This window comes from Leucopleurus acutus (genome assembly GCF_964270905.1).
Source record: "Leucopleurus acutus genome assembly, chromosome: 5".
Lineage (NCBI taxonomy): Eukaryota > Metazoa > Chordata > Mammalia > Artiodactyla > Delphinidae > Leucopleurus > Leucopleurus acutus.
Window position 1 is genome coordinate 121,871,329 of NC_139147.1, and position 15,138 is coordinate 121,886,466.

Consider the following 15,138-nt stretch of genomic DNA (forward strand, 5'->3'; position numbering starts at 1 on the left):
CTCTGCTGCCAGAATCTCTGCCTCACTGATAATTTCACCAGGCCACTCCCCTACTCAATACCATTTAGTGGCATCCCAGTATTTCAATAGTAGTCTGTGACCACAACGAGTACTACACAGATGATTGGGAGTGTGGGAAAAAGAAAGTAGACATCTGTCCTTATTCTTTTGAAAAGTACATTTAGCATCTATTTCTTAATGGACATAACACGGTAGAACATGTAAATAACTTATAAACGAATATAATTATACTGATGGAATATGATAAAGTCTAGGTTCCTTTGCATAGCAAACTCCCCATTTCCCCTTTCCCTCCAGCCTCCGGCAGGCACCATTCTACTCTCCGCTTCTGTGAGTTTGACTATTTCAGATCCCTCATGTGAGTGGAATCATGCAATGTTTGTCCTTCTGTGACTGGCTCATTTCACTTAGCATGATGTCCTCCAGGTTCATCCATGTTGTCACATATGGCAGGGTTTTATTCTTTTTCAAGACTGAATAATATTCCAGTGTGTGTGTGTGTGTGTGTGTGTGTGTGTGTGTATACACACACACACACACCCCATATTTTCTTTATCCATTCATCCATCTATGAGTTTTCCATATCTTGACTATTGTGAATAAAGCTGCGATAAACATGACCGATATATCTCTTTGAGATCCTGATTTCAATTCTTTTGGGTATATACCCAGAAATGGGATTGCTGGATTATACGGTAGTTCCATTTTTAATTTTTTGAGGAACCTCCATATTTTTTTTCCATAGCAGCTGTACCATTTTTACATTCCCACCAGCAATGTGCAAAGGGTTCTACTGTAATTTCTCTACACTCTCCCCAACACTTGTTATCTTTTTTTTTTAATAATAATCGTCCTGACAGGTGTGAGATCATGTCATTGTGGTTTTGATTTGTGTTTGTCTTACGATTAGTGGTGTTGAACACCTTTTCATATAGCTGTTGGCCATTTGTATGTTTTCTTTGGAGAAATGTCTATTCATGTCCTTTGCCTATTTTTTAATTGTGTTATTTGTTTTGCTATTGAGTCGTAGATGTTTCTTAGATATTTTAGATATTAACCACTTAGCACATAAAGGGTTTGCAAATATTTTCTCCCATTCCATGGATTTCCTTTTCATTTTGTTGATTGTTTTCACTGATTCTTACTCCAGGAAGACTTCCTCCAGTTAGACTAGATATCCCTCTTCCCAATTCCCATAGAACATTGTGAATAACTCTGACTTGGCACTTACGTTATTATATTAGAATTATCTGTCATTATATGTCTGTTCTGTCTCTCTTCCGGCCTCAAGACTCCTTGAGGGAAAGGATTTTGCCTCAGTTATCATTTTTGTACTTCTGGTCCCTAATACAGTTCCTATTATATAATTGGTACTCAGATATTAGTAGAACTAAACTGCGCCCCTGAAATTTTAATGATTAAGTTATCAAAGGTTAGACCTAGGCATTAACCTAACTTAAGATAACCGAAGATGTAGATTCGTTATTAATACCAATGACCTCTGATTGAAAATTGAGTAGATAACTGAACCTGAGAATAGTGGTATTTTTAATTTTAGGTGGAAAAAAAAAAAGCTGTAGCATATATAGAATACAAAATGATAAGTATTGAGACTATAAACTCTGCAAGTGCAGAGTTTTTGTCTGTTGTTTTCACGGATCTTCTCCCAATGTGTAAAACAGTACCTGGCACATAATAATAAGTAACTGGTCAGCAAATATTTATTGAATAAATGAGTGGACATAGAAAAGCACTCTAGCTTTACACTTCATTAGGCTTTTAAGGCAAAAATTAAGTTTAAAACATTTCCTTATCTCTAATTCAATGAAAAATTTATCAAATTCCTGTCTTCTCACATTATTTTACGTTTTGTAAAGGAAATCTCTAAAGTATAATGGAGTATAATTTTTTTTCTCTTTTAGCAAACGAAGCAAAAAAGGAGATAAAAATGGAAAAGGCTTGAGACATTTTTCAATGAAAGTGTGTGAGAAAGTTCAGCGGAAAGGCACAACATCATATAATGAAGTAGCTGATGAGCTGGTGTCCGAGTTCACCAATTCCAATAACCATCTGGCAGCTGATTCGGTAGGTAGATCATGCACTTGACATTGACTGTGATGAGTGATACAGCGGTGTCCCTCTCTGGGTTGTCTGTGTCAATTCGAGGATTCAGACAAGCTAGGGAATCCCCAACTCCTCCTTTACTTGAGGGTTTCATAATTGTCTTGGGGAATTTTGTTGTTTTGATTTTTTGTTGTTTTGTCTTAGAAAGAATTGTTTCACTATTTATTTAAACATAAAGATGGACAAGTATTTTTTAAATGTCTTTGGGGGTTATTGAAGAAACATACTTTGTAAAAATATGCTTTTTATATTTGAATGACTTCAGATACATTTCTGAGCCTTCTGGTGTTTCTTCCATGTCTAAGTCAATAAGAAAATTTTATCTCGTTTTTAATTGAAAAAATACTACATGAACATGTTTATAAAAATTCACTTGTACCGAAGAGTATGTAATAAAAAATATCTCTCCTCTACCACAGACCCTAATCTGCCTCCCCAAAGGCACTCTTCACTATTACCAGATTCCTGAGTATCATTCCAGACATTCTATATGCATATATATAAAATAAAATTTATTTCTTTTATTATTGTAAACACAAATGTGATTATGCTTTTGTATGCTTCATTTTATTTTAGTCATTTATTTTTAAAATTTATTTATTTACTTTTGGTTACGTTGGGTCTTCGTTGCTGTGCGTGGGCTTTCTCTAGTTGTGAGCAGGAGCTACTCTTCGTTGCAGTGTGCGGGCTTCTCATTGTGGTGGCTTCTCTTGTTGTGGAGCATGGGCTCTAGGCGCGTGGGCTTCAGTAGTTGTGGCACACGGGCTCAGTAGTTGTGGCGCACAGGCTTAGTTGCTCCACGGCATGTGGGATCTTCCCAGACCAGGGCTCGAACCTGTGTCCCCTGCATTGGCAGGCGGATTCTTAAGCACTGCGCCGCCAGGAAAGCCTGCATGCTTCAGTTTTAATTTTATTTTCTTAGCAATATTTATCTTAGAGCCTCTTTGTTAGCGCGTATAAATCATTCTCAGTTTTTAAAAATGGAGATAAAATTACATGCAGGGAGGGAAATACACATGTCTTAAGTGTACAATTAAATTATTTTTTCCTTATCTATTGTGGAATAATTTACATACAATAAGATGTATTCATTTCAAGTGTAAAATTCAGTGAGTTTTGACACTTGTATGCACCTGTGTCATCACCACCATAGTCAAGACACAAAACATCTACATCAGTCCCAAAAGGTTCTTCCTGCCTTTGTCATCCATCCCTCCCTCTCCCTCTATCTCCAGGCAACTGCTGATATGCTTTTTATCATTATAAATCAGTTTGCATTTTATTTAAATGTAGTCATACTATAGGTATTCCACAACAGTATTAAGTAATAGTAACTGTAGTCATATTGAGTCTTTAATTCTTGACGTTAGTAGAAATATTTGTAGTTTTGCAACCTTAATTATGATAAAGGTTTTATTTTGAGATGCTAGTAACCATAACTTAATTTTTTAATGAATGTTTATTTCTTTTTTCTTAATTAAAACAATTAGGAATGGATGCTGAGTTTAATCAAACTCTGGGTAGTTTCCTGAAATTTTAGGATTTTTACACTGGTATTAATGAATGCGATTGGTGAGGGTTTTTTTTACTTTTGTTTTTACCATCTTTGCTGTTTTTTTAATGACTTTTTTCCCTTTATTCTGCAGTTCACATATGAGTCCCAGACTGGTTTCTCTTCTGGCTTTGTTATTCTTTCAGTGTCTTTGTCAATACAGACATTTCTCCCAGTAGCATATGCAGTTTGATCCCTGTCCAGTGAGTACACGTAGGCCTTCAAAGTTCCTGGTTCTCCAGCATCAGAACCTGGGTCCTCCTTTTTGACTGCACCCATGTCTGTCTGTGCTGGGACTCTGCCGCCTTGGTCCCATCACCCTTGAGGTATCCTTAGGCCAGGAATGCCAAACACATTAACGTGCCACGTCTGAATAAATACGGGAACTACTTCGATCTTAGCGTTGAGAGTAGGGAAGCAGACTGTGTCTGAGTTCTGTTACAAAGAATGCTGTACGCGATTAGCAGCGTCTGCCTTGGCAACACTCACTAGACATGTCGGGAATGGAGTATTGGGAGAAGAGGCTACGAGCTGGCCCAGATTCAGAAAGGGACAAGGGGTATATTCCATCCTCACCTTAGGTGGTGGTTCTGCTGCCCAGGCTGCGTTGTCTCACTGGCCAGGTGGCTGGGGAGGCCGACTGAAGGCTCCTCAGGCTCTTGGTGGAAGAGCAGAAGCCCCAAGCTAGAGGGAGCTTGGCAGGGCAGCCCATGCAGGGCCCTAAAGGGGTGTACATGCTGCAGGCTGCCCTGGCATTAGCTCCTTGTCCTCTGGAGTCAGCCTCATGCAGGCAAAGGCAGCTGGATGGCTGTCAAAGAGGCAGATGCAGCTCAGGGGTGAAAACACTCTTCCATGGCACTTACCCAGAAACAACCTTAATCTCTGGATAAACTTGCAAAAATTCCCATTCCAAACTAAAATGGTTTACCTCCTGTGTGCTACCAAGAAATCAAAATAGAATAAAAGGACAGTCTTACTTTAATCAAGTCCGGAATGAGGGCACACTGCTTTGAAAAGCACTGTCTCAGCAGAAGACACAAGGGTGTGTGTAAAAGAATGTTTCTGGAAAATACCAAAGGCACCAAACATACCCCCAGCTTTGCCTTCTCCTTCCCTTCCGTGCCACCCCATACCCTGGGGCAGGGAAGCTACTTTTCCCAGCTGACTCTGGGCATGTCACGGTGCTCCGTGAGTGTGTCCAGGTCTGTGTTGAGTCCTTTGCCCTCGGTTTGTGGGTTTGGGATGCTTTCTTCAGGATCCTCTCCATTTGCTGCATCTCCGCCAAGGCCACCTGGGCCGAGGTCCACATTTCCAGGCCACACCTCTTCTCCTTGTTCTTTATGCTCATTCCCATCGCTTCCAGGCGTTTTGCCTTGTCTTTGTCCTTTTTCTTCTGCTTGGTCATGCTGAGCTCTGCCACACCTTTCAGCTTCAAGGGCCCCTTTTGGACCTGCTCGCAGGCCTCCATGGCGCCCGTCTGCAGTTCAGTACCATCTTCGCAATTTTGATTAGTAGTGTTATGCTGGCTTTATAAAATGAATTTAGAGGTTTTCTCTCTCTCTTTACTCCATCACAGATTTAATGGCATTGGATGTCTAGTTCTGTTCCCTGAAATTTTATAGAAATCACCTGAGATGCCATCTAGGCCTGGTGACTTGGTGGGGGGTAGAGTTTAGATAGCTTTTTCCATTTCTTTTTTGGTAATTAGTCTGTTTACAATTGCTTTCTCCATTAAGAGTCAGTTTGGTATTTTATGTTTTCTTAGAATATCCTCCATTTCATCCATGCTCTCAAAATTATTTGCAATTAATTTCCAAAATTAAAAAAACCCAAACATCTCTTAGATTTGTTTGTATCGACCTCCTGTTTTGCAGTTGATTTCTGTTTTTATCTGTATTTAATAGTCTGTTCTCTTTCCTGAAGTTACTTTTGTTATTTCTCTACCCTGCAGACTATGATGTATACTTTATTTACTTTTATTATCTTTGTTTAGTAATGAAAGTCTTTATGGCTGTGACTTTTCCATTTATTTATTTATGTATGTATGTATGTATGTATGTATGTGGCTGCATTGGGTCTTAGTTGTGGCACGTGGGATCTTCGTTGTGGCATGCGGGGTCTTTCGTTGCAGTGCACAGGCTCTTCATTGTGGCATGCTGGCTTCTCTCTAGTGTGGCACGCAGGCTCCAGAGCGCATGGGCTCAGTAGTTGAGGTGTGCGGGCTTAGTTGCCCTGCGGCATGTGGGCTCTTCGTTCCCTGACCAGAGATCGAACCCTGCATCCTCTGCATTGGGAGGCCGATTCTTAACCACTGGACCACCAGGGAAGTCCCGACTTTTCCTCTTGTGCATGGCTTTAGCCATATCCGATTGATTCCGATATGTTATTCTTTAGATATTCTATAACTTCGGTTTTAATTTCCTCTTTGACCTAAGAATTGCATTAGAAAAGTTTCTTGTAGTTCCAGGTGGTAGGAATTTTTGTTCATTGTCATGAATTTTTACCTTTATTACCTATGATCAGAACTTGTGATTTGAACTTTTTTCTTTTTGGGGGGATTGCTTTGAGATTTTTCTTGTGAGCCATTATGTGGTGATTTCTTTTTCGTTTAATTTCCCTGGGCACTTGAAAAAAAAAGTATATGACATTCTGATTTTCAGTGAGCTTCAGAGTTCTCTAAATGGTCTCCCAGCCCCCGTGTGACCCGGCCCAGCATTACCTCTCATCTCCTACTATCCACTCCCTCAGTTACTACACTCCAGCCACACATTTCGTGGATATGCTCCTAATCAAGCCATTGCACCTGCTGTTTCCTTTGCCTGGAATACTCTTTGCTAGGGATACATATGGTTTCCCTCTCCTCTCCACCGAATCTTCACTCAGCTGTCACTACGATGAGGCATTTCTTCCCAGCACTTCTCAACATCTAACATACATACATTTTTACTAACTACCCACCTCACTCCCGAATATAAGCAAGGGTTGGGGTTTTTTTTCTGTTTATTCACTGCTTTTTTTTTTTTCTGATAATTTGGAAGGTTTGTAGTCTGTAGTTAAGGTTTTTTTTTTTTACAACTTTAAGTAACTTCGGTATTTTATTTCTTAAGTTATCACCTATAGACCAGTATCTGTCGATTATGGAGGGAAAAATAGATCGATATGCCTATTATTTACTCCCGTCTCCCAGTTTTCCCCTCTACCACAGGATTCGGATTGATTAGTGGCAGTTGTTAAAAGACTATTATTATTGTTGTTGTTTTTATGACTTTAAATGAATATATTGTGCCAAAATTGTTACTTAGTTCCTCTGCTTTGAATTCATGCCCCTTCCAGTATCAAAGAGGAGGAGATCAGACTTCCTTTGCTGCCTCCTTCTGATATTTGTGGTTTTATTATTATTATTTCTACAGTGTCAGGATTTCTAATATTTACATTCAGTTCTATAACTTAAATCTCCCATTTATTTAAGTTTAGTTCTATATTTAACTTGATTCAGTGCTCCACCATCCTTTATTTTCATGGATTGATTGGATTTGGTTCATATGACCCACCTGTGCACAGTGAGATAAGGGGCTTTTCCACAATGTAAGTTAACACAGTTTCCTTCATTAAGAAAGTCTTGCTAACCGCCCCTCCCCCCCCCCAAAAAAAGTCAGCTGAACTAAACAGTGTGTATAGTGATCTGTGTGATTATATTTTGGTGCAAGTTCACTATTTCCATTGTATATTAGTACTAGTTCACAGATCAGCACTAGTGCATGGACCACATTTTGAGAAGCACGTTTACTAGAGCTTAAAACATGGATCCTTGGGCTTCCCTGGTGGTGCAGTGGTTGAGAGCCCGCCTGCCGATGCAGGGGACACGGGTTCGTGCCCCGGTCCGGGAAGATCCCACATGCCGCGGAGCGGCTGGGCCCGTGAGCCATGGCCACTGAGCCTGCGCGTCTGGAGCCTGTGCTCCGCAATGGGAGAGGCCACAACAGTGAGAGGCCCGCGTACGGCAAAAACAAAAACGCAAAAAAACATGGATCCTTGACTTTTCAAAGTCTGATATCCTCCTAGGCACTGCAAGGCCTTAGCCACTTTAACTTCATTATGCCTTTCTCATATATATACTATTATTGTCATGTATATTAGTTCTGTATATATTCTAGACTCTACAAGATATTATGTTTTATACAGTGAGTATTGAGATTTACCTTTAGAGTTGGTCTTCATTCCATCCTACATCTCCAAGCTCCCATCTTAGATTATCTTTCTTTTACCTAAAGAAGGCCCTTTAGTATTGTTTAATTTAGATCTGTTGGTAACATAATCTTTATTTTTAAGATTGTTTTATGTTTTAGATTGCTTGAAAGTATCTAGTTCATCTTTACTTTTGAAGAATACTTTCACTGGGTGTGCAGTTCTTTCAGGTCTTTGAAGATACTATAATAATATTAATTAAATATTCTAATATCCTGTGACTGTATCTTAACCTTTAAAATTTATCACTCAATGAAAATATTTTTTAGCAGGCTTATGACCAGAAGAACATTAGGCGAAGAGTTTATGATGCTTTAAATGTGCTAATGGCAATGAACATAATTTCAAAGGAGAAAAAAGAAATCAAGTGGATCGGCTTGCCTACCAATTCTGCTCAGGAATGTCAGAACCTGGAGGTAAGTGAGGAAAATCTGTTTACAGATAGTAGTTTGCTTTCTTTTACATCAGAGACATTTTAATTTAGAGATGTAATCACATAGTATTAAAATATTCCTAATTGTTCGTTCATGTATATTGTGCCTTTTTTTAGCAGATTCTTCTATGTAGAACTTTAGAACTGGAAGGAGATTTAGAGCGGTCTAGTCTGACTCATGTCCTGATGAAACCGAGGGACAGAGAAATTAAATGACTTGATTTTTACTGTTTCTTGGAGATCTTTATTTTATTCTAATTTCATTCTGAGCAGTCTACTAATAAATGTTTGGTGACTCGTGTGATAGAAATGCTATCTTATTTGATGAAATGCTGTATCCATCCAAAAAAATGGATCAAGTTGGCCGTTTATTTCTTGTATTTAACCTTTGACTCTAGAATCTGCAACAGAATGGTATGGTATTTCATTTAAATCCTTATTGGAATGTTCAGCTTACACGAATTTTTGGATGATGTATGCCAAAACATTGCTTATTCTGTTAGGTTTAATCATTAGACAAAATCTTTCCTAAGTGAGCATGTGTCCTGACATACTATTTCTAAATTGATTTGACATAATTTTACTGTCATGGCCATGAAAGGTAATAGACCAAGGCTGACTACAGCTTTAGAGGTGAATATGGTTGATTTTGTGGGTTTTTTCCGTCCCTTTTTCCCTCCAGCAAATCAAAAAATTTTGGTATTATTAGACTTGTGGATGGAGGGAGAAACCAGGCAGTCATCAGAAGTTCTAGAATAATGTTCTTCATGTGCTACGGTGGATATGTCCTTTTTTCTCCTCCTGATAGAGTGAAATTTGAGGGTTATATTAATTACCAGTAAGATTAAGCCGATAACAAAGACTCAGTAAGCAGTAATCTATTAGCATCTACCACGTGCTTAAACAAAGATTATACGAGACAAAATCTCTGACCCCAAGGAGCTTTCATACTAATTGAGGAGAGCAGAAATGTAAAAGGAGTTAACCAGAAATGTGATGACACCTGTGAAAGAAGTAGGTACGGATTCTCTGGAAAGGTAGATAAGGGAGGGCTTTACCAAGAAAAAGAAATCCCTGTGCTCAGTCCTGAGGGAGGGGTAGGAGTTTGCCAAGTGGTTTAGGGCAGGGAGGGCTCTCCAGGCAGAGGCACCGCCTGGGCTGAGGCAGGCTGAAGAGGGCGTGCCCGCAGTGGGTGTGGCCAGGGTACAGGCGAGGAGAGAGGGCATAGGTTTCCGAGTGCTAAAGCAGTAGGGACCTGATCCTATAAACAACCGAAGCTGCTGGAGAATGATAAGGAAGAGAGCTGAGGGCATGTGTTCTACAGGGTCACTCTACTAGTGGGTTGGAAGTTGAACTGACAGGAAGGTGAGGAGGGAAGGTGAGGGCGGGTGGGTTGGAGAGGGGCTGAGTTCTGGCTGTGGCGGTGAGGCTGCAGAAGTGTTTTAGAGGCAGCGTCAGTACAGCTTGGCCTGGCTGGGTGCAGAGCATGAGGGGCAGATGGGGGCTGCCCTGTCACAGCCTCAGACACAGGGGGAACCCCCTGCAGCATCTTTTCAAACGGGGGAGAGCACAGATTTTACAGTGGGTCTTCAGTGTTTTAGGACTCAAGTGTGGTAGTGGTTAGAAGGCACCATGAGAGAAACTCTCGCTGCAGACTAGATGGGGAGCAAACAAGAAAGACGCTGCTTAGCTCCCTGGCGGTTCAGTGGTCAGGACTCAGCGCTCTCACTGCTGTGGTCCCGGCTTCCATCCCTGGTTGGGGAACTAAGATCCTGCAAGCCACGCGGTGCAGCCCAAACAAACAAACAAACAAAACATATTTATGGGACTTCCCTGGTGGTCCAGTGGTTAAGACTCCGCGCTTCTGGTTGGGGAACTAAGATCCTGCATGCCGCAAGGCGCAGCCCACAAAAAAAGAAAAAGAAATACGCTGCTGGAGTAGATAAGAAAAATGTCTCATTAGATGACGTTGGCTTTTGCCCAAAGACACAGTGAGGAATTCATCTACAGGAAATTCAGACCCCAATATATGTTTTCTAGGTAGCTGTGAGAGTGAGGAAAATAATAGTTATTTGAAGCTGGGAAATTTGTCCCATAAGCATGTTTCTTACAACAAGTAGGGATTTCGTATTGAATATGTAGCCTCTCTGTATTTACAGCTGTGCCTGTTTAAAAGGCAGTTAAACGGAGATCTTAAATGAGATCTTACCTCATTCTTGGCAGTTCATAGAGCAAAGGAATTAATAATAGGGGCTCTGAAACCAGGTGGCTTAGGTTCAAATCCTGGCTGTTGCCACTCACCAGCTGTGTGACCTTGGGCAGTTACTTAACCTTCTCTGTGCCTCCATTTCCTTACTGCAGAAGGGGTAACAGCAGTACTTCCCTCTAGGGTTTTGTGAAGACGAATTAAGAGAACATGTGTCCAGGGCTCAGCTGAGTGCTGGCAAGTAGAGTAGGTATTCACCACGTGTTAGCTGTTACTCTGATAAGCGCTTCTGTAATAAATAGCAACAGGTACTGCAGAGCGAGTGTTCACTCAGGGGATGGTTGTCATCATGGCAGTTGCCACAGTTCTGCTGTCTTGCCTGCGTGCTCACCCAAACCCAGAAGGTGCGATTTGCCTTTATTGATGTTCGTAGTTAAAACGGGTTGAGTGTCTCTAAGGAAAATTCTCGATATCTCAGAACTGGGACCTGAAAAGCGAGCAGTACTTTCTACTCTGCATATGTTCATGCTGTTTTGTTACCTGTGTTTTAAAGATCGAGAAGCAGAGGCGGATAGAACGGATAAAGCAGAAGCGGGCCCAGCTTCAGGAACTTCTCCTGCAGGTAAAGAAGCGGGGGTGTGTTTCGTTACCTTCCCTACCTGTACTCTGCCTCTCCCCTTACTTGCTTTGAGTCAGCGTTTTCTGCTTTGGGTGCCTTTGAGGATCTGGTGGGGCCCTGCTAGGGCAGCCTCTGCCACACCCGAGCTCATCACCGTGCTCACGACCTGCCCGCCCCACCGACATCAGGGGGCCTCACAGCAGCTCTAACGTGGAACAGATTATGCAACAGTTTACTTTTGACTCTTACCCTTACTCTGAACAGAAATTATTTTAGCCCTTATTTGGAACATCAAGGAATAAGGCTAGTTAAATTTTAGGCGCTTTGAGTAAAATAATCTAATCCACCTGTAATACTTACTATCTGTAAGTGACTATAACATAATAAGCTTTGTAGAAATACCAAAACTTAAGATGCATTTCTGTTTAGGAAAATTAAATTTTATAGTGTAATGAGGATCCCTGTATTTATGCTTTTTTTTGATAACTCTAGAGTCTGGGTAATTTAAAAAAATATCGTCGAGGCCTTGTATAAAATCATGCGAGGTCAAATCACAGGGTAGATGGACCTTTTTTTTTTGGTAATGGACCTATTTTTGGTAATTGTCAGTTGGTGTAAAAATTCACTTCGAGCAGTACAGCGAGTCATTTTCAGTCCAATCAGAAAAACTTTGTGAAATGAGCCAGCGAGTCTTTATACTTTTGTTTTTAATCAGCAAATTATCTTTATATGAAAAGCTTTCAACCAATCTTGAAATCGATGTGGATTTGAACAACCATAGGTCCTATTTCACTTTTGGTGTAATCTACTTTTCAGAAATAAAGGAAGCAATAAATTACCAAATAATTGTAACATTTTTTTTCCCCCCTAAAATACTCACTTTGTCTCATGGACAGAATAGGTTAAGTATTCCTACATGTTCCAGATTTTTGTTTTTCACTTTCTAGACGTGTATTTCTTTGTTCGTTTGTTTTTCACATTTTACGTACACATCAGAGAGGAAGGAGAAAACCGCTAGCCCTTCCACAGCTGTGCGTGGTCTGGGAAGGAAGGAGGGGAGGAAGCGGGGCAGGGGAGACGGGACAGAGGCTCCCGCGACGCAGGCTGCCCCGCCAAGATGTTCCCTCCTCATTAGGCACCGCCTTCTCGCTACCCTGTGTCTGCAGCTCACACTGGCCCCAATGGGAACTACCTCTGGAGCAGGCGTCTTACGTATTTTTCATACTGGATTTCCAAAGTAGGCTTTGTTGGAAGAGAGCATTCTGCAGCTTAAAAGAAAAACAAAACTTGAAAACTGACAGTTTATTCCTGTGCTGCTCCCCGTACAGCTCTGCCTGCTGAGAGACCTGGCCTGCCTCGCCGCCACCTTCCCCGGCTGCCTCTCTGTCGTCCCTGTCCCTGCAGCATCTGCAGTATTTCCCTCCCCACTCACAGACCCTGAAACCCTGTGCTAGGCCTTCCTCACATTTCCTCAAAACCCTCATGGAACATTTTGGAGCTTGATTTTTGGCATATGTTATTATAAAAACCTGTTTATCAGTATGCCTGTAATTATCTGTTCATCAGAAAGACTTGCGCTGGGCAAAATCGCCCTCATGTATGTGGTGCTTTCCCATCCCTAGATGGCCAGCACAGAGGATGAACTGGAATATGTTTTCCCCTGTTTATCTTTATACAATGAACATTGCTTTTTTTTTTTTTTTTTTAAGTCCTGAGTTTCTTTTCCTCTACTGTCTCTCAAAGTAAATGTTTATGGAAGATTTCAACCCAGGCACAACCTAGCTATCAACATTTATAAAAGCAAGTCTCTCTAAACATTAAAATGAAACCCCAAGTATAACTTCTAATCTCCTGGTAGACATATAGCTTATTTCTTCCTCGTAAAATTAAGCAAGTTGTCCCGAAACAGGAAAAATTTGCCTCGCTGCGGCTAAGCTAGCTTAATTTTTTTAACAAGGTCACAGCTGCTGACGTCACATGACCCAGGTCACTTTTACTTACATGACACCCTTTCGTCCTTGGTGATGTGGGAGAGGAATGGTGTGAGTAGATTCTGCCTACATATAATCTAGATGCCCTACTTTTGTCTGTATCATTGTCCCTTCCAGCCAGTAAATCTCTTCCAGAGCTACTAATGCAGGGCAAAATGAATGTCTGAAAACACCTGAAGCTGCTTAGCCTCTGAAATAGATGTTAATGAGCCCGGAAACGAACGAAAGGCTGAAGGAAATCAAAGGGCAAAAAATAAGGAACTCAGTCCAAAACAAATGGGAAATGATTTTTCTTTTTTACTATCCAAATAACTTTATATCTGTATTCACAGTGCTTTGCACAAGAAAAATCTTGTTTTTGTTTTTTTTTTTTTTTGCAGTACGTGGTCCTCTTACTGTTGGGGCCTCTCCTGTTGCGGAGCACAGGCTCTGGACGCGCAGGCTCAGTGGCCATGGCTCACGGGCCCAGCCGCTCTGCAGCATGTGGGATCCTCCCGGACCGGGGCACGAACCCGTGTCCCCTGCATCGGCAGGGGGACTCTCAACCACTGCGCCACCAGGGAAGCTCAAGAAAAATCTTTGATGCTATTAAATGTACACACTATTTAACAATGAATCATACATATATAAGAACTTTTACTTACCGCTGTTTATATTCCACCCTTTACCGAGGCCCTCCCATGGCACTAGGACCACAAAGCTAGGAAAAGTATGGGGGTGTCTCCAAGATGCTTTTTCTAGAAGAGTAAGGAAGCTAGGCAGAAGTATTCAAAAGTATAATTCTTTTTCCCAGTTTTACAGTTTCAGCATATTTTTCCTCTATTAAGTGAACTAAGCATTGAATATAAAATAGCCTTAGTTCGTTAGCAGCAGAAAAGAACAAATTAATAAGTATGACTTAAGTAATGTTTGGTAATGAATGGTGTTGACAGTGATGGTTCTGGACACACTGTCAGGGCTAGAATAAATTGGCTTCCCTTCTGTTTTGTGCATTTTAAAAGAGTAAGTGTTTACTTTCTAGGGAGATAGCACCCAGCCATTTTAAGATGACAGTAATCTTAAGCTTCAGTTAAGGCCCAGGACCTAAAATAAACCTTCGTAGGATAAGGTTGCTAAAACATAGAAAATAATTTAAATGCATCACTACTGGGTGAGAAGAGGGAACACGCTGATGGAAGGGTTGAAAGGCTGTGACTTTAGGAGCTTTTTAAGCCAGTATCTGTTCCACAAGCAGATGAAAGACTTCAGCTGCGTAAGGTCTTTCTAGCTGTGGAATTCTGAGATACGTTTGCCTTATTTAAAGGGGGGTGGGGGGCTTCCCTGGTGGCACAGTGGTTGAGAATCCACCTGCCAAGGCAGGGGACACGGGTTCGAGCCCTGGTCTGGGAAGATCCCACGTGCCGCGGAGCAACTAAGCCCATGAGCCACAACTACTGAGCCTGTGCTCTAGAGTCTGCGAGCCACAACTACTGAGCCCACGTGCCGCAACTACTGAAGCCCGTGCGCCTAAAGCCCGTGCTCTGCAACAGGAGAAGCCACCACAATGAGAAGCCCACGCACTGCAATGAAGACCCAACACAGCCAAAATTAAATAAATAAAATAAAATTTTTAAATAAAATAAAGGGGGTGGCAGGGCCTCTTTCTTTGACTTTTGATTAATGGTTATAACTTAAAAGTAGCAGCAAAATTCATTGTAAAGATTCAGGCCTTATATACCTTATAATCAATGCGAAGCCTCAGTTCCCTCATCTGGAAGATATCAGGTGGGGAGGGGCTTGGACTAGATTCCAAACTGTGCCCTAAAGATGCTTAGAAGTTCTGTGAAGGAACTAAGCGGTGAATGAGGGCAGAGCTGGCAGGACTCAGGACTCAGCCCCAGTGCAGCCAGCCAGAGCAAGGATGCTTTGATCTGTTTTATAAACAGTGGGTGTCCCAGAAGATTTCAT

At 41.3% G+C, this 15,138-nt stretch overlaps 1 protein-coding gene and 1 pseudogene across 6 annotated transcripts in view; one reads left to right on the forward strand and one right to left on the reverse strand.

Moving 5' to 3' along the window:
- TFDP2 (transcription factor Dp-2) overlaps nucleotides 1–15,138 on the forward strand; it is a 166,649-nt gene that overhangs the window by 140,780 nt on the left and 10,731 nt on the right. For 3 of the 5 annotated variants that reach the window (XM_082840246.1, XM_082840248.1, XM_082840249.1), the window contains 3 exons: nucleotides 1,944–2,106; nucleotides 8,212–8,358; nucleotides 11,135–11,203. In XM_082840246.1, the coding sequence (XP_082696372.1) occupies nucleotides 1,944–2,106; nucleotides 8,212–8,358; nucleotides 11,135–11,203 (379 nt within the window). The remainder of the gene's footprint in view (nucleotides 1–1,943; nucleotides 2,107–8,211; nucleotides 8,359–11,134; nucleotides 11,204–15,138) is intronic. The other 2 variants (XM_082840247.1, XM_082840250.1) reach the window with 1 other exon arrangement.
- Nucleotides 4,846–5,165, reverse strand: LOC309961876 (protein FAM32A-like; annotated as a pseudogene). The gene has a single exon. The product of its transcript is annotated as a protein FAM32A-like (transcript).